Source organism: Crocodylus siamensis, chromosome 4 (genome assembly GCF_052110815.1).
Source record: "Crocodylus siamensis isolate JL-2025a chromosome 4, ASM5211081v1, whole genome shotgun sequence".
In the NCBI taxonomy this organism is placed as follows: Eukaryota; Metazoa; Chordata; order Crocodylia; family Crocodylidae; genus Crocodylus; species Crocodylus siamensis.
Window position 1 is genome coordinate 206,697,745 of NC_143398.1, and position 20,100 is coordinate 206,717,844.

Consider the following 20,100-nt stretch of genomic DNA (forward strand, 5'->3'; position numbering starts at 1 on the left):
ATGTGACCCAGCTTTCAGTCATAAAGCAGGGTAACTGAGGATACAAGCTTGACAGATGGACACATTTGTGTTCTGGGTTATCAGCTTGTTGTTCCAGACACGAGTTAAGTTTGCCTTGGCTCATTGTCAGGTTTCCCAGACTAGCAGAAGTGACAGTTTACTTCATCTAATGATCCAGTTTCTTGTCCCATTGAGGGCTGCAATGTCGACACCCAATTGATGTAGTTCTCTATCAAGTATGGCTGTTTTTCAAAGTCCGGTTAGTGTGCGAACATTCCAACAAACAATGATTAGTTTAGAGCCAGGGAAAAAGAAGTTGGAAGGAAACCTTTTTTTTAGCCCATCTTTTCTAGGGCCTTCCCCAGATTGGGGCAAATAGGCCACCAATAAATAGGGCTACTTGGACATATGAGCTATCAAATGCCTGGGTCCTTGCCCACCAGGACAAGTGACTGGTGAGCACAGACTTCTGATGCTTATGCCTAGGCAGAACAAAGAAGGAAGGGGTAGCCATGGGCCCTCCACCTTCTCTCTCAGCAGGGTCCATAGGACTCCAATGGCAAGACGAAAGTCAAGATGATTGGTACATGCTTGCTACAGCTTCTAACTGGAACACCACTCCAAGTTGAAGGAAGTGCCTGGCTTATTGTGTCTGGGACTGTGCCTTTTCTGGATGGGAGGAGTCCTAGTAGTGTGGGTACCACTGACCAAAAGGATTCTGGCTCATCCAATTTTCTGGGGACATTTCCTTTACCCAGGGGGTTCCACTACCCCACTCTTAGGCACTCCTCTGCCCAAAGTCATTGGGGCTTCCCAAAGGGAGACAGGTTTGTTGACCAGCACCTGTCACTCATGGTAGTAAACAGTCCCTGTGAGTTATATTTATAATTTAACCCATACATTCACAGGGGTCTCCAGGTCAACCATATGTCCTCTGGAGAATTTTCTCATATTTTTGCTGTATAGACCCTGATCCTGAGTTCACACAGTTCTTATAAATATTGTTGATGCTATTCATTTATTTGAATTGAAAGTCACGGACAGCATTTACCACCTTTTTTCTAAAATCTTACCGGGGCAAATGCTTTCTAAACATTCTACTGTCATATCAGACTACCCTAAAGAAGAAATATTTTAATATACTGTATAATTTGATTGTACTACAAACATTCAGACCTTGGTAGACCTTAAGTGGTACTGCAATTTTCATGTGACTGCTACTTTTAACTACTTCCTTCAAGATAGCTCTTCCTAAAGAAAGTTGTAGTGTGCCTACGAAAGAATGCAATATAATCTTAGACTCTGTCCTTCTATGTGTGCTGTTACCTTTAATAGGAAAACAAATTCTGTAAGAAATTTATATTTAAACAATCAAACAACATTTTTTTCTGGAGAAGCTTACCACAAAAGCATCTGTCTGTTCATCAGATTCTATTTCCACATCATCCTGAACCTGTTCCACTGTCAGGTCTTCAAGAGGCTGGGGCTGTCAATTAAGACAGTGAAGTAAATGTTTTTATATATTATGTGTTTAATGCATTTTTGTACAGTTAGTATAATGCTGCATGTAGCCTCTTGAGCTGAATGGACAGACTACCTTTTCTTCCATTTCATAATCCACTCCAAATATAGGGTTAGCTGAGTAAACTCTGTGCAATGTATTTATTTCTTTTACTGCTTCCTGTAGTTTCTCCACGGGGTCTATTTTAAAACCAAGTACGTAACCTCCACTCTAAAAGAACAGAAAAATACTCAGATGAATTACTTTTTTATCATATAAAAGACACTTATTTAAAATATACAAATACTTTCCTCTAGACAACATTGTGTTAATACTTATAATTTGGATTTTTATAGAATATTTCATCGTTTCAAATGGCTACATATACCTGGTTATAATTTTGGCCCTCATAAATCAACAGAGTAAATGTAAAAGTATTTTTCTGAACACAGTCAAATAGCAGAAATAGCAAAGAGCAGAAAATTACTAATCTTTTAAGACGGCAATTAAACAGCGAAAAAGGTTTTTCTTTTTAAGAATATGGTCTTGTTTCAACTGCTCTTTAGTAACAGTAATCAATCATGACTCAAGCTAGAGGTCTTCTGTAACAAAACACTTTAAAAAAAAGGCCATGCTAACATGGTGGCTTATTTGTATTCTGAGAGAGACCTCAGTAAAAGCTGTATCTTAGATTCATAGAAAATGAGGGTTGGAAAGGTTCTCAGGAGGTCATCTAGTCCAACCCCCTGCTCAAAGCAGGACCAGCCCCAATTAAATCATTCCAGCCAGGGCTTTGTCAACGATGTTATCCTCCTGCTCTGCTCAGACTTGGTGAGACTGCAACTGGAGTACTGCATCCAGTTCTGGCCACTGCTCTTCAAGAAGGATATGGAGAAGCTCGAGAGAGTCCAAAGAAAGGCCATGCATATGATTAGAGGCCTAGAGACCAGGTCATATGTGGAGAGGCTGAAAGACTTGGGGCTGTTCAGCCTGGAGAAGAGAAGACTCAGAGGGGACTTGGTGGCAGCCTACAAGTATATCAGAGGCATACATCAGGGCTTGGCAGAGCATCATTTCACCAAGGCCCCCGGGGAAGTACAAGAAATAACAGACACAAGCTAATTGAAGATTGCTTCAGGCTCGACATAATGAAACACTTCTTTACAAGTCAAGTGCTGAGGGTTTGAAACAGGCTCCCTCCCAGAGTACAGTCACCCACCCTGGTGATCTTCAAGAGGTGTCTTGACACTATTCTTGCTGGGGTCGTCTGATCCCAACAGTCTTTCCTGCCCAAGTGCTGGGGGCTAGACCCAATGACCTGTTAGGTCCCTTCCAGCCCCTAACAACTATGAAACTAAGTCAGGCCTTAAAAACCTCTAAGGATGAAGATTCTATCACCCCCGTAGGTAACCCATTCCAGTGCTTCACCACTGGAGTGAACTCTAGCAAGAGTTTTTCCTAATATCCAACCTAAACCTTCCTTGCTGCAACTTGAGAACATTTCTTCTTCTTCTGTCATCTGTTACCACTGAGAACAGTCCAGCTTCATCCTCTTTGGAACCACCCTTCAGGTAGTTGAAGGCTGCTACTGAGTCCCCCCTCAGTCTTCTCTTCTGCAGACTAAATAAGCCCAGTTCCCTCAGCCTCTCTTCAGAAGTCATGTGCCCCAAGCCTCCTAATTATTTTTGTTGCCCTTCTGCTGGACTCTCTCCATCTTTACCATGATACTGACGACTTACGCAGCCACTAGAGCACTTGATTCAAGGTAAAAAAAAATGATGTTTAATAGTTCAAAAAGCAGTGCACTACATTATACAATTACATACATAGATAAAAATGTAAGGAGCTAAAGAATGCTGTTAAATTTTCTTACCTGCTGAGAGCTTTCTAAGACCAGTGCCAAGCCAAACTTTGAATCTCTAATCTTTATTGAACGCTGATTGTAAATGAAAAAGAAACAGTAAAAAATTTAACAAATATTTCTAAATAATACTAATTGTGTTTATCCATCTTTAATGCCTGGCAATAACCATCCTGCACAGCATACATGCCTCAGATCAGGGCAGCACATTATGCAGTGTTGAAGTCAGGAATGTAGATCACTGGCCATGCTCTGCCCCCTGATCCAGGAAGCCTGGGGTTTTTGCCAAGAATATGGACAGGTAAATATATTCTATAGCCACTATTAATAGAGATTGAATTCTTTCCTCAAATAAGGGAATGCAACTCCTGCTCACATTAATACAACTTGAGTGTCAACTGAAGGTTAGAATTTGGGCTATATAAAATATATATGGTTCAACAGGATTGAGACATTAAGATACTTACAATTTGCAGATATGGTATACTGACGTTAAAGCTGTCATTCATATTTGCATGCCAAACTATCCTCACGTTAGTAATAAAAAATGTCCCCAGATTTCCCTGTAATAGAACAGATATGTAAAATTCAATAATACGACCACTGTGACTTCTACATTCTAAATGACACATCCTTAAGTGGTGAACTCCCTGGGGAGTTCTTATTACTGCAGCATAGCCAGATCAAACTACAGCACAGCAAACCTACAGGCAGTACATGAAGATTCCAAGTGTTCTTCGTTGCGCAGTTCCAAATTGGTAAATTGTACAAGTACAATGGCATGCGAGTTAAGCTTAGGCAATTGTGGAGATATATGGCAAAGGTACATAGACAAAAACAATCTTTTACTTGTCAGCATGGATCTCTTATCCATTTTGGACTAAAAATTGAATAGGAAGGAACACAGTTCATTAATTTTGGTTAACGGCCCAAGCAAATACAAATAAAAAGTGCCCTGGGGGACATGTTCTTCTACAGGTCACTTGCAACTACTTTTCTCACCTTTCAAAAACTATTCTTACATTATAATGCTTTCAGTTGTTGGCAATTAAAACACAACATGCAGGCAATATTATAAGTAGGTTGTACAAACAGGCAGCCCTGCATTTTAAAGAACCAAGGTAACTTTTAGGATGATACACAGAGAATCGGGCACACAAATACTTCTTGTTAAGAGAAGCTGTGTATCTAATTCCTTGTACATGAGCTGAAAATATCTCTCAGCATGTGTCATGTCCACTACAGGTTGCTAGGAAAAGTACTCTGTTGTACTGAATGGCATAGATACAGGATAAACTTCTCATGTAACCAGTTGATGAACTGAACCAAAAGATAATTCCTGTGAGGTTAGAGAACTATAATAGTACAGTTGCTAGGAAAGATAAAAAACAAACCATAATTTTAGTAAAATTGTACATACTCCTGTTTTAACTATACCTGATCACTAGATAAATTCCAGACTCCGTTGATTTTGTCATATACTTGTTCTTGAGGTAATAATCTCAGCTGCTTGTTTTGAATCAATGCACTTCTGAGCTTAAGATCACGGTACATTTTAGAAGTTTCATAAGCTCTACAAATAAGAAACATGCAGGCATAAAGCTGACTATTTCAATGTTTGTCATAGTTCACATTAGCATAGACAGTAAAACAGTCCACATTTACCATGTCACTTATCCATATTATACAACTAGAGCAATATTCATAAGGCTTCATTGAATATAATAATTGTATTTCATTTTTCTTTAAAAACACAAAGCTAGTTGTTTAAATTATATTTTAGCTAGACTGTTTTTGGTCTTTGCACCTTAACCATGCATCCTGTATTTTTCTTCACCTTACAGTTCTGTCATCTCAGGCTTAAAAACCTATGTTCACATATACCATATTTTTCAGTTATAAGATGCTTTCTCCCCCTAAAATAAGGTGCATCTCATACAACAATGGTCTCCAAGCTTTTTAAGTAGGCAAACACCTTTGGCATTTAAAATCAACCCAAGATTTACCATGTGCCGTTGCCCAGTAGGTAAATCTGTGGGGAGGGAAGGGGGTAGATCGAGGCACAGGGAGAAAAAATAAATTTGGGGATGCGCCTCCCCAGCAGGTAAGTCCCACCCATCTTGGGCCCCACTCAACTTACCCCTGCTCCTGCCTCTGCAGCACTGGCCCTCACCACGGAGGCCTTGATCTAGCCCCTGCCCCCTCCCCCCCCATGGACTGACTTGCTGGGCTGGGGCATGCATGTGCATGTATGTGGGCACTCAGCCCCTACCCCAGCCTTGGATCAACTCCAAGAGGCTCCAAGATCTACTGGTGGATCAAGATCCACTGGTTTTTCATAGATTCATAGATGTTAGGGTGAGAAGGGACCTCAACAGATGGAGTCTGACCCCCTGCATAGCCAAGAAAGAGTGCTGGGTTCAGATGACCCCAGCCAGATGCCTATCCAGCCTCCTCTTGAAGACTCCCAGAGTAGGGGAGAGCACCACCTCCCTTAGGAGCCCATTCCAGATTCTGGCCACTCTAACTGTGAAGAAGTTCCTCCTAATGTCCACTGTCTTACAACAAAGCTACATAATGAAAAATAAGTGAAATCATTGCAATAAAAGTTTAACACATAAAAATATAAAGCACTCCATCTGGGGAGATATAATCCACAATACATTTACAGGCTCGGAGGTGTTACACTTGCCTGCACCACAACTGAAAGAGACCTGGGGGTCATGACAGACCACAGAATGAACATGAGCCACTAGTGCGATGCCATAGCTGGCAAAGCAAATAAGACACTGGCCTGCATCTACCACTGCATCTCAAGCAAGACTAAGAATGTCATCCTCCTGCTCTACTTGGCTTTGGTAAGGCCACAGCTGGAGTACTGCATCCAGTTCTGGGCACCCCACTTCAAGAAGGATGTGGAGAAGTTTGAGAGTAGTCCAAAGGAGGGCCACACGCGTGATTAGAGCCCTAGAGACCAGGTCATATGAGGAGAGGCTGAAAGACTTGGGGCTGTCAGTTTGGAGAAGAGAGGACTTGGAGGCAGCCTATAAATATATAAGGGACATGTTCCCTCAGGCCCCGATGCATCTGTTCATCAAGGCACCCCAGGGGAAGACGAAGACCAATGGACACAAACTACCAGAAGATCGCTTCAGATTGGACATAAGGAAAAATTTCTTTATGGTTTGAGTGTCCAGGGTCTGGAACAGACACCTCCCAGAGGTGGTACAATCATCTACCCTGGAGATCAAAAGGCAACTGGACGTGTACGTAGCTGGAGTCATCTGACCTCAGCAGTCTTTTGTGTCCAAGTGCAGGGGGGTTGGACCTGAAGATCTTGTGAGGTCCCTTCCATCCCCTACATCTAAGAATCTATGAATAAAATATATAATAATCTTTTCCTATAATTTTATGTTGAGGGAGCAGAGATTTTAGGTACAGATGCTGCTTATGCATCAGAAAATACAATATACAGTGTTGACACTGAGTAACATTCAATTTCACTCAGATCAAGGCACAAACATTCTGTGTGTGTAAGGTGTATATATGCAAGTCACTATTCCACAACTGTTAAATAGGTACATGATACAGATTAAGGTTAATGTCATTAGACACATTCATATTAAGATGATTTATTGTTTAGGTGTGAAATTCTGGCCCTCCTGATGTTAATGGAATTTTGCCCCTATGTCAGTAAGGCCAGGATTTCATCATTGGTTTACGCAAGGTGGTTCACTCCTACTATAAATTACTCTAACTAAAAGTATTGTTTAATGTCAGATTTTATCCCAAGAGAAGTTACGTATTTGGAATTCAAAAAGCTTAAAATCTTAATAGAAATTAAGCTTTTGTATTCAAACAAATTACAAAATCTCAATGACCTAAATCAACTAGCTAATTTTATTTAAACCAAACATATAATTAAGCAAAGTATTTGATGACTCATCAAAAAAGAAGTTTAATTATTGGAAGAATTTAAGAGTTGATAGTATTCAGTTACAAGAGCATATATTCCTTAGATTTGTATGGGGGAGAAAGGGGTACTCTTTACCCAGCCAATATTCAGATTTGGGTTCAAGTTCTGAACAAATTAGAAGGGATGATGAAATCCCTGGCCAGGCATTACATATATGATTGATACACATTTTATGTTTTTTATTCATTGTAATGAAGCTCAAATAGTTTTTTCTCGTTTTCTCCAAGGATTTCTTGCCTATTTAGAATACTTCTGTGAATTTAAGTGTGGATGAGTATGGTCAGGGAGCTTCAGAGATAGTAATCTCAAATTCTGTTTATGTACTTAACCTACTATAGTTTCAAAACCATCAAACACAGATTTAAGTAAGTTACCTGTGTACGGCAATGACTGAAGTGAAGAGTCTGGGACTTCCAGGAACCACATTGGTGAATATGAACTCAAATCGTGTATTGTTACATTTAGTTAATATATAAAGAGCTTCAGTCTGGCCTCGTAATTTCTGCAAGAAAAAGTTTTTGGTATTTAACATTTTGACATTACATTACACTATCTTGATTATAAACTACACATGGAATCAATAATCCAAATGGAAGCAATAATCAAAATGGAATTTAAACCAAAATAAATATTATAAGTCTAATAATTTAAAGCGAAATCCTGATCCCACTGTAATCAACAGGAGTTTTAGCAAGAGTGAAATCTTGATGTCTCCTGGACGAGATTTCACTCTTCATTTTCCAGTGTTCTGACATTCCAGTGTTCTTACAAAATGAAATACATTGTAATATTTTTAAAAAAATAAGGTTTCAATATGTATAAGTAAAAGTTAACTTTGAAATTTAATGCAGCAAGTGTATGTGATATTTTACAGCTTCTTGTAATAGTTTTAAAAGTATATTTGAAACTTACTGAGTTAGCAGTTCTTGTAGTTATATTTATTATGCAGTTGTAACCAACAGCTAAAAAATAAGAAGAAAATGCACAATTTGAACATTATTTTGTTGTGATAAAAAAGTAACACAAAACAATATGATTTCTTAGAATAGAGCTCTAGATGCTGATTGTGAGAAACAAATGCCTATGGGCTAGCTGAACAATTTTCATGAGGGACACACCAGGCCTCAGAACTAGGAGTGCATCAATAAAGATTTTCTTGGCTGATACCAATGATCGATTATTAAATCAGCAATATCAGCCGATACTGATCCGATACCAGTCTGTGGGGGATGAGGGGCAGAGGACAGGGAAGGGGCATGGGGGTGCAAATTGAGGCCCCACAGTGAGGGAGGGAGTGGGGCTGGAGTAGGAGCTGCCCAGCCAGGGCGGTGAATGTGACCTTGGGAGTGGGATGGACCCGCAGGTAGCTTCGCTGGGGGGTACAGGGTGGGTGGGAAGGGAGTGCAGTTCCCTGCCACTGTGTGCACCCCCAGGGCAGGTATAGGGGACATGTGCCCCCTATGTGTGTGCGCAAGGAAAGGGCAGGCTGCCTGCTGCAGTTTGGAGTCAGGGGCTGCGCCAGCCTCTTCCCAGCAGAGCGCTGGGCAGTGGTGGTGCTGGGAGGGGTGGCTACAGGGAATTTTGGAGTTGCTGTAGCTCACTCTGTAGCCCTCCATCCCAGCACCACTGCTGCCCATCCCGAGCACAGCCCCAGCCTAGCCCCTTCACGGGGAAGAGTCTGGTGCATCCAGCCCCAAGCCACAGTGGGCAGTCTGCCCACACCCCGCACACAAATCTGGGGGAGGGCACATGACAAGATCATGACATCTGTGGTTTAAGTTATTAAGTCACACTCATCTTGTGCCCTGGGCCAGAACTCACAGGTGTCAAAGTTACCGTGTGCTTTGGGCCTCCTTGAAGGCTAAATCCAGACCAGGGCATGGAGAAGCTGCTGTGGCAGCAGCTGATTCAGACCAGGACACAAGGAAGCTGTCACTGGTGGCAGCTCCGGCTGCAAAGCAGAGCCTGTGGTGACAGTGGCAGCTCTGGTTCTAGACTAGAGCCCACAGTGCTGACTCCAGCACCGGTGTGCTCCAGACAGGTGGAGTTGCCACTGCTGTGTACCAGAGCCAGAACTGCTGTCAATGTGCGCTCTCTGCCACAGCATCAGCTCCAGCTCTGGCTCCAGCAGGGGGCGTGAGAGACCAGTGGCTGGGGAGGTAGGGCTATGACAGTGGTAACCAGCAAAACAGGGCTGTGTCAGCCCTCACTTACTATCCTGCCACTGACTGCCATTCTGTAGCAGGCCACTTAACACCCCAATCATGTGAGTAGACCAGCAGGCTACAGAGAGTGGCTCCTTGGGCTAGATTCTGCAGGATGCATACATGACACCCCCGACTTAAACTATCCAAGAAAGACAAGATCCACCATAGTATATAATATGTAATGCAGCTCAAGATTACGTAGAGTAGGTTTATTGCTATACATTTTTATAATTTTAAAGTTTTTGGTTATCAAAATACTTACCCTGTTATCTGAAACAATTTTAAATATCAGTACTGGGCTGTAAAAATGAAATAAGCCGGGGGTGGCCAAGCTGCAGCATGGGCGCTACAAGAGGCATGGCCAGATTCTTGTGCAAGGTACATGGCAGACTGGCAAGGGGACAAAAAACACAGTGGCAGACAGGATAGGGATCAAAAAGAATAGCATCAGCTTGGGTAAGGGAAAGGGATTGGAGTGGTACATCTGCCAAAATAGTTTGGCCCCCACCAAAATAAGTGGGGAACATATTTGGGAAAGGATTTTGTAGTCCCAAAAGTCAGGCTATGATACCAGGTATTTGGTAATATGATGGCAGGTGATCTTTATATGAAGTAGTCTTTGTTGGCATTATTGCACATATTAATAGTACTCCTAAAGAACAAATTCAGTGCAACTGTATAATACCTGCACAAAGTCTGGTATGAAATAAATTCAGAAATAGCTAACTTGCACAGAAATAGGAACTGATTAAAAACTTTTGTCGAATTACTCTAGTATAATAGATAAGGCAAGGAACTTTTTAAATATTGAAAAAATTATAGAATAGACTCAACTCTTCTAGCAAGGGCAAATCTGACCACAGACAAGACCATAACCAACCACATTTTATATAGATGCTATAATTTTTCAAATACAAGACAAGTTTTTTTTCCCTATAATCAACATCCTTGTCCTATGTTTGCATATAGGAAAACTTCATTAAATACACTGTCTATTGTTGAACTGCCACCAAAAGCAGCAGGTGCTCAATAAAGAAAACTAACAATTAAGCTGATTAAATTTATCCAACACTGAACATGACTATAAAACACACAGCCCATACTAAGCAAACATACTGAGAGTAACCTTTTTTTTTTTTTTTTTTTAGTTTATTGCACCACTCCTGGAAGTACTGCAGTACCAGGCTGATGCATGGAGAGGATGGAGCAAGCTCCAGTTCCACCTCCCAACACCAAAAATCTGCTCAATACAGACCTCCTATGGAGAACATATGAGAGACAACCACCTGGGGAGCCTGCCTAGGTAGTCACCGTGCTCCCCCTGCCAGGTAAGTATCTGCTAGATCATGGTGCCTCCCCTGCCAGGTAAGTATTTTTTTTTTTTTTGATATTGTACTATTTTATTAGAAAAACAGACACTATCAAACATATTAAAGAAGGGGAAACAAACAAAACCCACCTGAGGTATCACAAAGTTAATACAAATTCGAATTTACAAATTTACATAATATTCACATAAGAAACAATACCACTTTCGAGTAGCTGGAAAACTCCTTCAGGAATATTGCACCCTTGCTTCTAATATAATTACAGGTTCTGACAAATCCCTCACCCACTCTTGGAGACCCTTTTCCACTTTATTGGCAAACTAGGCACTATTGAACACATTGAGGAAAAAAGGATCCCACCTGAAGTATCACAAAATTAATACAAATACAATGTCAAGAAATTACATACTATTCACATAACCAATGTCACATTCCATTTGCTGAAGATTCCATTCAGGGAACATCTTACCCTTGACATATAACGACAGATTGACCCCTTGATACCTAATAGGCAAATACTGAGAAACTCCCACCCACTCTTGCTGACAACCATGCTGTCCCGTAGACTATCCTATGCCTTTGCGGGGCAAGTCCAGCCCTTGCCAAGGCGTTGTGTCCCCTCCTTCCGTCCCCTGCTTTCCTCTACCGCTATAGAACTGCAACTCATGCATTGCTAACTGTAGACACTCTACCGTTGAAAAGCACGAGCCCTTTAATGCTAACAGGGAGCGCACTTTCCAAATTGCTACTTTGATACATGTGACAAGAACCCTCACACCCCATGACCCATCCGTCCCCTCTGTTAAACCATAGAGCACATTTTCGATCGTGATCCCCGTTGCCCTCCCTGTCTCCTTCAATAAAATGGCTGCCTTCACCCACACCTTTTGTGCATAAAAACAATCCCATAAAACATGCACCACGGACTCGGGTTCGTCACAGATTTCTCTTGGGCACTTAGGGGACCGTGAGAGTCCCCACCAATGCAGTACTTGTCGCACTGGCAGTGCGTTTCTCACAGCCCTCCACGCCAGCTCCTCGTGCTCCCCTTTCCATTCCTTCCCCACCAGCCCTCTCCACACCCTGCCGACTTTCGCCGTGCTCAACTCCCCGACATCTGACATTCTCTGCTTCCCCCTCATAAACTTAAGAACTTCCCTGGCATCTGCCAGGCCTGCGATCCCTAACCCCGTCAAGCCTTCCCTCGCCACAAAGGATCCAAGACGCGCATAAGGGAGTGACATCTGCCAAGCCCACGCCCCCCGCCACTCGCTCCCAAACAGTCCCAACCTTTGAAGGAGTCTTCCCCCCCAGAACACGCAAAAGTTGGAAACAGGTCCCGGTGCGCCCCTCGCTTCCATCACGACCATCTTCAGAAAGTGCACATAAACAAAAACCTCTATGTTAGGGAGACCCCATCCCCCCAACCCCTCTTCCTTATATAACTCTGTCCCGGCCACCTTCTCTGTCTTCCCCCTCCCAAAAGAAGAGGCATAAAGCCTGCTGGACCCGCCGGGCCTGTAGCCAGGATGGGGGGTACACCATCGCTGTGTACAAAATCATTGACAACAGGCACTGTTTGATCACTTGCACCTTACCCCTTGATGATAAATTCCGGGTGCTCCACAACCCCACCGTCTGGTTTACCCTCCCCTCTAACACTTCCCAAGCCCGCTTTTCTTTCCCCTGGGTATCCATCCACACACCCAGGATTTTCAGTTCCTCCCTTTCCACCTTCAAACCAAATTTCCCTAAATCTCCCCAGTTCCCAACCGCCAGGACTACGCTCTTGTCCACGTTCACTCTCGCTCCCGATACCTCCCCAAACTCACTGGCGTGCTTTACTACTCTTCCTAAGGACACTTCGTCCCGCACCACGCACATCACGTCATCCATATACAGGAGACTTTCAATTCCCCGCCCCTTGGCACTCGAACCCCGCTGATCACCCTATCGCTTCTAATTCGTTGTGCCAGCGGCTTGATGGCACAAACAAAGAGCCCCAGCGACAGCGGACACCCTTGCCTCACTCCCAAGTCCACTGCAAAGGCTTCTCCCAGGACGCCCCTCACCAGCACCCTGCTCGTTGCCCTCCTGTCGAATGCCCGCAGCCACCCCACAAATTCCCCCGGCATCCCCATCCCTGCCAGAACCCCAAACAGAAACTCATGCCCGATGCTGTTGTACGCCTTTTGCAGGTCGAGATTCGCCACTATCGTATTCCACTTCCAGTCAGCAATGTACAACAGCATATCCCGTAGCAGCCAGTGTGTGTGTGTCGTCCATTGCCCCCCCACCACGCACATTTGTTCCCCACCCAGCACCTGCGGTAACACTTCTCCCAGCCTTGTCGCTAAGATCTTGGAAAATAATTTATAATGGGTATTCAGCAGGGTGATCGGCCTCCAGTTCTTAATGTCTTCCCGTCTCCCTTTCTTATAGGTCAAGACCACAACTCCCTGGGCAAAGTCCACCCCACCCGACCCCGATCCATAATTTCCTTAAACACGGCCAAGAGGTCCCCCTTCACTAAATCCCAAAGCTTCCCGTAAAATTCCACCGGGATCCTGTCACCTCCCGGGGTCTTCTTTAATGGCATTGTCCTCAAGATACCCAGCATCTCGGTTTCTGTCAATTCCTTTATCAGTCCCTTTCTCCCTTCTTCCCCCACTTGGGCTTCCAAACTCCCCACCAGCCCCTCCAGGTCTTCTCTCCTCACTGCTTTCCTACGAAACAAATCCCCGTAGAACCTAGTCACCTCCCGCAATACCCCATCCACGTCCTCCACCCTCCCTCCGTCGGCCGTGTGGACCGCCCCAATCACCCGCTTTTTCCTTCTCACCCGCAAGGCGAAAAACCTGCCCCATTTCTCTCCCTCCTCCACCCACTCCGCCTTGGCCAGGAACATCCGTTCCTGCATCCTGGTCTGGAACCAATTTCTCACTCCCTCCCTTGCCCTTTCCCATTCTCCCTGTACCACTGCCCCCTTCTTCCGCTCTTCCCACAACCTTTGAACTTCCCCTTGTAAGCGCACTAACTCCTTCTTCCTCTGCCGCGCCCACTTCCTCCCCACACCAGTGAACCACTCCCGCACACGCTTCTTGATTTCTACCCACCAGTCCCACCGTGTTGCAAAAAGGGACTGTAAGGATTGCCACTGGCGATATGCCCTTTGACAGACACTGCATTCCTGTGGGTCGTCCAGTAAGGACACATTTAATTTCCAGACCCCTCTGCCCTATTTCAGCCCCTGTCAGATGCCCACTTCCACCCACAGCACACGATGATCCGAGAAGCCGACTTCTATCAGTCGTTTACCACGGATTGCCAAACCCTCTGACACCAGCACAAAATCGATCCTCGATTGCCCCCGCCCACCGGGATCCACTCTAGTAAAGACTCATGTCCCTGCCCAAATATCCTGGAGCCCCTCATCTTGAATCCACCCCCACAACCACTTCCCTGTACTATCCAGCCCAACTCCCTGCCCTATCCCTATCCGCCCACCTTCTTCAAGTATGCAATTGAAATTCCCCATCACGATCCGCGGTCCTCCACCCCCCATACACATCCCCATTTTGCGGAAGAAGCGCACCCTCTCCATTCTCTCGGTCGGGGCATAGACATTGTACAAAGTCACCTCCACGCCCTCCACCTCAACCACTGCCTTTTGCAGTCGCCCTTCTTCCAGGACCTGCTGGTATTTAAATTTCAAACCCCGCTCCCTCATCAGGAACCCTGCTCCTGCTGCTCAATTCTCATTTGAACCCCCCCACCACGATGGTCCCAGCTCCCAATGCTTCTCCAGATATTTGTAATTTCTCCCCCAGGGAATCCCGCGCTCCTGTAAGCCCAGAACTTGTACGTCCAGACCTTGTAAAGTGGTATACATTGACTCCCATCTCTGCCTCCCGTATACACTTCTTACATTTAAGGATGCAATGGTCAACGCCATCAAGGCTATTTTCCAGAAAGAAGTCTACCTCATTAAACATCTGATCCACTACTGGGGTCTGAGGTGTCTTCCCCCACTTTCCGCATCCCCGTGGCCCTAGCCAGATGTTCAATCGCGGTCGGGCTCAGATAGCCACAAAAGTCTGCTCTCTCAGACTCCTCAACCTCTCGTCCCTCCACCAGCAGCTCTCCGCTCTTTCCCTTGTCTTTTTGTAGTGCAGTCCCTTCTGTCTCCCTGACCGTTCCCCCTTCCTCCTCTATTCTCTTTTTCTTAGGTTTAACCCTCCGCTTCTTCTTTCTTTTGGTGGGGGAGGGCTCTTTCCCCTTCTCCCCAGACACATCCAAGTCCATGGTTGCCGAGTCAGATTCGTGTGCCCCTTCTCCCGCTGCCTCGCTCTGCTCCTCCTCCATCTGTTCCTCTCCTCCCGACTCGGAGAGCTGGTCAGCCGCCTCGATCACGTCATGTCTCTGCTCCACTTCCGGTCTTTCCTCCACTATGAAGGTGTCTACATCCAAGTTGATGGACTCCGCATCCTCTGGGTTTTCTTTATCCCTCTCCTCTGCTGCATGGGACTCTCGTGCTTTGTTCGCGTAGGACAGGGGGCACTGGCGCTGCAGGTGCCCCTCACCTTCACAAATGGTGCATTTCATCTCCTCTTTACAGGCTTGTGCCCAGTGGCCCCTGCCACCACACCTGTAGCAAATTGTCAGGTTACAGAAGGCAGCCAGGTGCCCCGCCAAGCCACACCTGCTACACAGTTTCGGCTGGCCGTGATAGGTCACGTATCCGCGGTAGGGCCCTATAGACACTACAGAGGGCAGGTGTCTCGCCCCGCCAGGGTGTCTTGGGTCTTTGTCAAGGATGACTCTGGCTCTCCATGCCCCAGTCCAGATTTGCCACTGATCCAGGACCCGCTGAATATCGAGGATCTTTTCGACCCGCCTCTCCAGCCACCTTCTGATCACTGCATACTCTAGGTCGTCTGTATACATTTTAAAGTATAAAACTCACTCCCGGTTCTTCTGGCCAGTTTCAAAATGCAGACCCCGCAAGTCCTCCTTGTCTGCTACTTCCGTGTACCGCGCCCAGAAGGCCGCATACTCCTCTCGCCTCCAAAAGCTGATATTCCAGTGGTGGAAATTATCAAAAGCCACCACGCAACTTAAATCTTTAGGGTTCACATGCAGCGCTTCGAAAAGAACCCTGGTCATAAAATCTGCTCTCAGCATGGTTGTTTCCCCTTTAACCCCTTCTGGGGTCAAAGTGACCTTCACCCGCAGCTTCACTGTTCTTCGGGGGTCTCCTTCTTCCCACAAACAATAAGAAGGTTCCGGCCCCTCCCGGGCAGCTTTACTGCTCTCTGTAGAGCTCCACCTCTCTTCCTGCAGCGGGGCCTCCCTCTCTCTAGAAACTGCTCGCCCAGCAACATTACCACTCCTCCTCTCTGAAGACACCACCTTGTCTCTTCGGCCCACCGTGGACCAGTCCCCAACCACCTCCTCTGTCATGCCGCCGGAAAGCTCACCAGAAACACTCTTCATTATCGAAGCCAACAGGATCTTAGACGAAACACTTGCTGGTCCATACCCTTCATGAATCAAGGCTTTCTCCCATGCTGCCTCCCCCAGCAACCAAGCCTCTTTGTTCTGCTCCACTACCTCCATCGCTGCACCAAGTCAGCAGAGACACCACCTTACAGCTCATGGCATCTCCCCCGGCCTGGGAAAACCACCTGATTGATCATGGTGTCTCCCCTGCCAGGTAAGTATACAACAAGGATAGGTTAGTGGAACCCATCTTAGCAAGAGATATAATAGAGCCCATTGTGTGCAGTCCCCCTCAGAACCAACTCTTATTCAAATGACAGGGCGAGCCACTACATTGAATACATTTCATCTTCCTCTTTACTCCCACAGCTGAGCTGTGCCTTTCTTTCTCAGTTACAAAAATTCCTGTTTCTTCACCAGCCTTAAATGCCTGGCAAACATCACCAGACAGGGCCCAAGACAGTTCACCCAGAATCCCTCTGTTGGCCCCTCTCTCAGCCTGGTGCATATGATTAGTGTGACCCCACCCTCCACGAGGTCGAGTCAGACCAGGTTGCCTCTTCTGCATAAAACTTTTTGGAGGATCTCAGGACTCATGACAAGAACACCCAGTTCCAAGCCAGAGTGGGGGTTAATTAGCATGTAGTTCCTTTGTTAGGTGAGGGGGGGTCCATCCACACAGTACTGAACTATGGGGTTACTATGGCTCAAAATGCTGTGGACTCTGCTGGGGCCCAGCCCAATGAATCATATGGCTTTTGGCTTTGGACTAATATCATGCATGGTTTGTACTGTATACAAGTAGATAAGAAAGTGCTGCTTAAAAGTGATTTTATGGAGTACCTGTGCTAAAACTTGCAGCAGTTTCAAAAGAGGCAAAATGCATCAATTCTGGATTAACCAAGTCTATAGGTACCTATAGTAATTTACCTATATGTGAATTATGGCAGGTTTATTTCAAGGTGAGCATTTTCAAATTTGCCCCTTACTTCCATGTGTTCAGGGAGAGCAAGGCCTGACAAAAGGGGCTGCAGGGGCTACATTAACCCAGCAGATTTATTTTCCCTGCTGCAACAATGGGAGAGGGACAAATTCAAGACCTCCAGTAAGTAGAGCCAATTGCCCATCAAGACCGATGAGCAGGGGGTATGGGCAGGGAGAGAGGCCTGCATCCCCCCCACCCTGTCACTTTTGGGGCCGAGCCCACTCACCCTTTCCTCCACTCCACTGTGGGGCCAGGCCTGGCCCTCACAACCTCCACACTGCTGTTTCTGGGTTGGGCTCGGCCTGGCATGCCCCCACTTACACCCTCTGTTTTGGGGACAGGTTGGGCCCGGTGTGCCTCCTCCCTCCCGCCATTGGGCTGGCACCAGGTTCACCCTGCCCACCTTCCCTACTGCTGTTTCAGGGCCCGGCCAACTCTGCACCCCACCTTCTATTGCTACCACCTCCAGGGAACAGGGCAGTGGAGGCAAGGCCAGCTATGCTGGCCTCACTCCCCTGCTCCATCCCCTGTGTCCCCACCATCGTGGTGGCACTTCACCACCTCCTGTCCAAATGCTGTATTTGCACTCTGATTGGTTGTTTCAGAGTGCGACTAAAGCGTTATGAACAGACAGACAGAAAACTAAGGCTTTTATAATATTACAGTTTATAAATTTTCCATATATAGACTCCAACTACTGGGTGGGTAAATAACATAGTTAAGCTGGTTAAATTAGTTTATTTTTAATTACATGAGTTGTTTGAGTATATTGGGAACATATAGTTTGTAAGCATTAGGATCTCCACTGATGACAGGAAACCAAAATGTTTGCTGAAGAAGTGCACCCTGGCCCTCCTTTAGCAGACTACTTAAGCTGTGTACTTAAGTTTAAACATGTCCCACAGACAACTCATGTTAGTAAAATAAAAATTAACTTGCTTGTTGAATCACAGTTCATGATAACAAGTAACCTACTTATGACGAACAGAACTGTGAAACAACCAAAAATAAATAAAATAAATAAATAAATCAGAAAATAGAAGTGCAGTACAGTAAAACAAAACAGTTCTTTCTAGGCAAAACTCCAAAATTCACATAGACTTCACAAGAAGAATGGGAGAGTCTGCTGTTACCTTCAGATTTCCTTTTTTTAAGATGTCTTCATTAAAAATTGACAGCATATTTAGGAATTAGTATGTTATTTCTTATACTAAGGAAAGCAATAGTGAATACAAATAGATTTTCTATAGGTTAGCAATAGCTGATTACAGACTGTGAAGTAGTACTTGTTAATTCACACCTCTGTTATTATAACTGATGTTAAGGTGACATTCTACCACATAGGAAAACACAAAATTTATCTAAAGGGAATACTTACAGAGGTTGACTCTAGGTAAAGCCAATGAGTGCCAAATAATTCGTAAATTTGTCACTAGAAGTCTGCCTGGAAATAAAATGCATACATTCTTCATAATCTTAAGAAGTGTTTTCAAATTCAATACTGGATTTACAAGCTGCTCTACTAAACGTAACATTTATATATAATAATGCCCTACTCCCTTTCTGCCCCTTTTTGGAAAACAAAGCAAAAAGACCTTCACAAACGAATGCCAAAATATACTTTTCTTTTATAGTTTAGATCAGTGATTCTCAACCAGGGTTCCACGGCAACCAGCAGTGTGCCCTGAGATCCTTTCAGGAGTGTCACAGGGTGCCATGCAATGTTAGCACTATTAAGTGTGCAAATATGATTCACAAGATAAGGCCACTGACTTCAAATAAGAATCCATAGTGTTAAAAAAAGATACTCTCCGCTTTCAGGTGGAGTCCATGACTTCACCCCCCCTAGCATGACACTGTCTCATATTCATCATCTGCCTCAGGGCTGTCAAATTTCTTAGCGGCCTGGGCCACATGGCATGTGGGCTGCAGTAGCACAAACCAAGGACCCCCCAGGAACTTCCTGCTGTTCCAAGAATATGGACACTTTCTAGTCCCTGCTGCAGTCAGCACACCCCACTGCACCAGGTACACAGCCATGCTCCAGACTCAGCCTCCCTCACCCCTATCCCAGTCACACCAGGCATGTGGTTGCCTCCCCAATCCCGCTGAACCGGGCACCTAGGTGCAGATGCCCCAGCCCCAACTTCAGCTTCCCGGGTGCAGGCTCCTCCACTGCTCTGCACCAGCACTCCGCACCATAGGCTTCCCTAGCACCACAGGCTGCATCATGTGGGGGCAGGGAAGGAATGTGGAGGAATAGGGAAGGAGAAGAAACCTGGGATGGGGATCGAAAGGAGGTCCTCATCCTTAAAGAGGGATGGGGAGCCTGGAACCTCTGGCTGCTGCTGCTACAGCAGTTGGAGTGAAGGGGGGGAGCAGCAGCCATGTTGGAGCCTGGGGGCCACAAACCACACAGGCTGCCTACACCCACAGCCTGCCAGTTGGACAGTCCTGATCTACCTCAATATCCCATAGAAGGAATGATATGATGCAGTCATGACTTTGACTTTTAAATGGGTCCAATATAGAAATGCTCTGGAACAGAACAGTCTGCTGGAGAACAGAACCTTTGAGCCTTGATACTCTGCAGGGCAATCAGGGAGGTGGGAAAGAAACAGCTTCTCATAGACTAATGACACTCACAAGGGGTCCCAGCCTTCACTGGCCTATGGGCAACAGTATGGGTTAAGGGGCTGCACACACTACAATTGCTTGTCAATATCAGGTTTTAATGTCT

At 45.3% G+C, this 20,100-nt stretch overlaps 1 protein-coding gene and 1 pseudogene across 2 annotated transcripts in view; both read right to left on the minus strand.

Moving 5' to 3' along the window:
• The window catches only part of BBS5 (Bardet-Biedl syndrome 5), a 31,612-nt gene that overhangs the window by 3,909 nt on the left and 7,603 nt on the right, over window positions 1-20,100 (minus strand). For both annotated transcript variants that reach the window (XM_090045533.1, XM_090045532.1), the window contains exons 3-10: window positions 18,739-18,804; window positions 8,251-8,300; window positions 7,713-7,840; window positions 4,800-4,935; window positions 3,830-3,925; window positions 3,375-3,437; window positions 1,598-1,732; window positions 1,403-1,486 (exon numbers count right to left, since the gene is read on the minus strand). In XM_090045533.1, coding sequence (XP_089901659.1) covers window positions 1,403-1,486; window positions 1,598-1,732; window positions 3,375-3,437; window positions 3,830-3,925; window positions 4,800-4,935; window positions 7,713-7,840; window positions 8,251-8,300; window positions 18,739-18,804 — 758 coding nt within the window. The remainder of the gene's footprint in view (window positions 1-1,402; window positions 1,487-1,597; window positions 1,733-3,374; window positions 3,438-3,829; window positions 3,926-4,799; window positions 4,936-7,712; window positions 7,841-8,250; window positions 8,301-18,738; window positions 18,805-20,100) is intronic.
• Window positions 10,693-10,818, minus strand: LOC149867497 (U2 spliceosomal RNA; annotated as a pseudogene).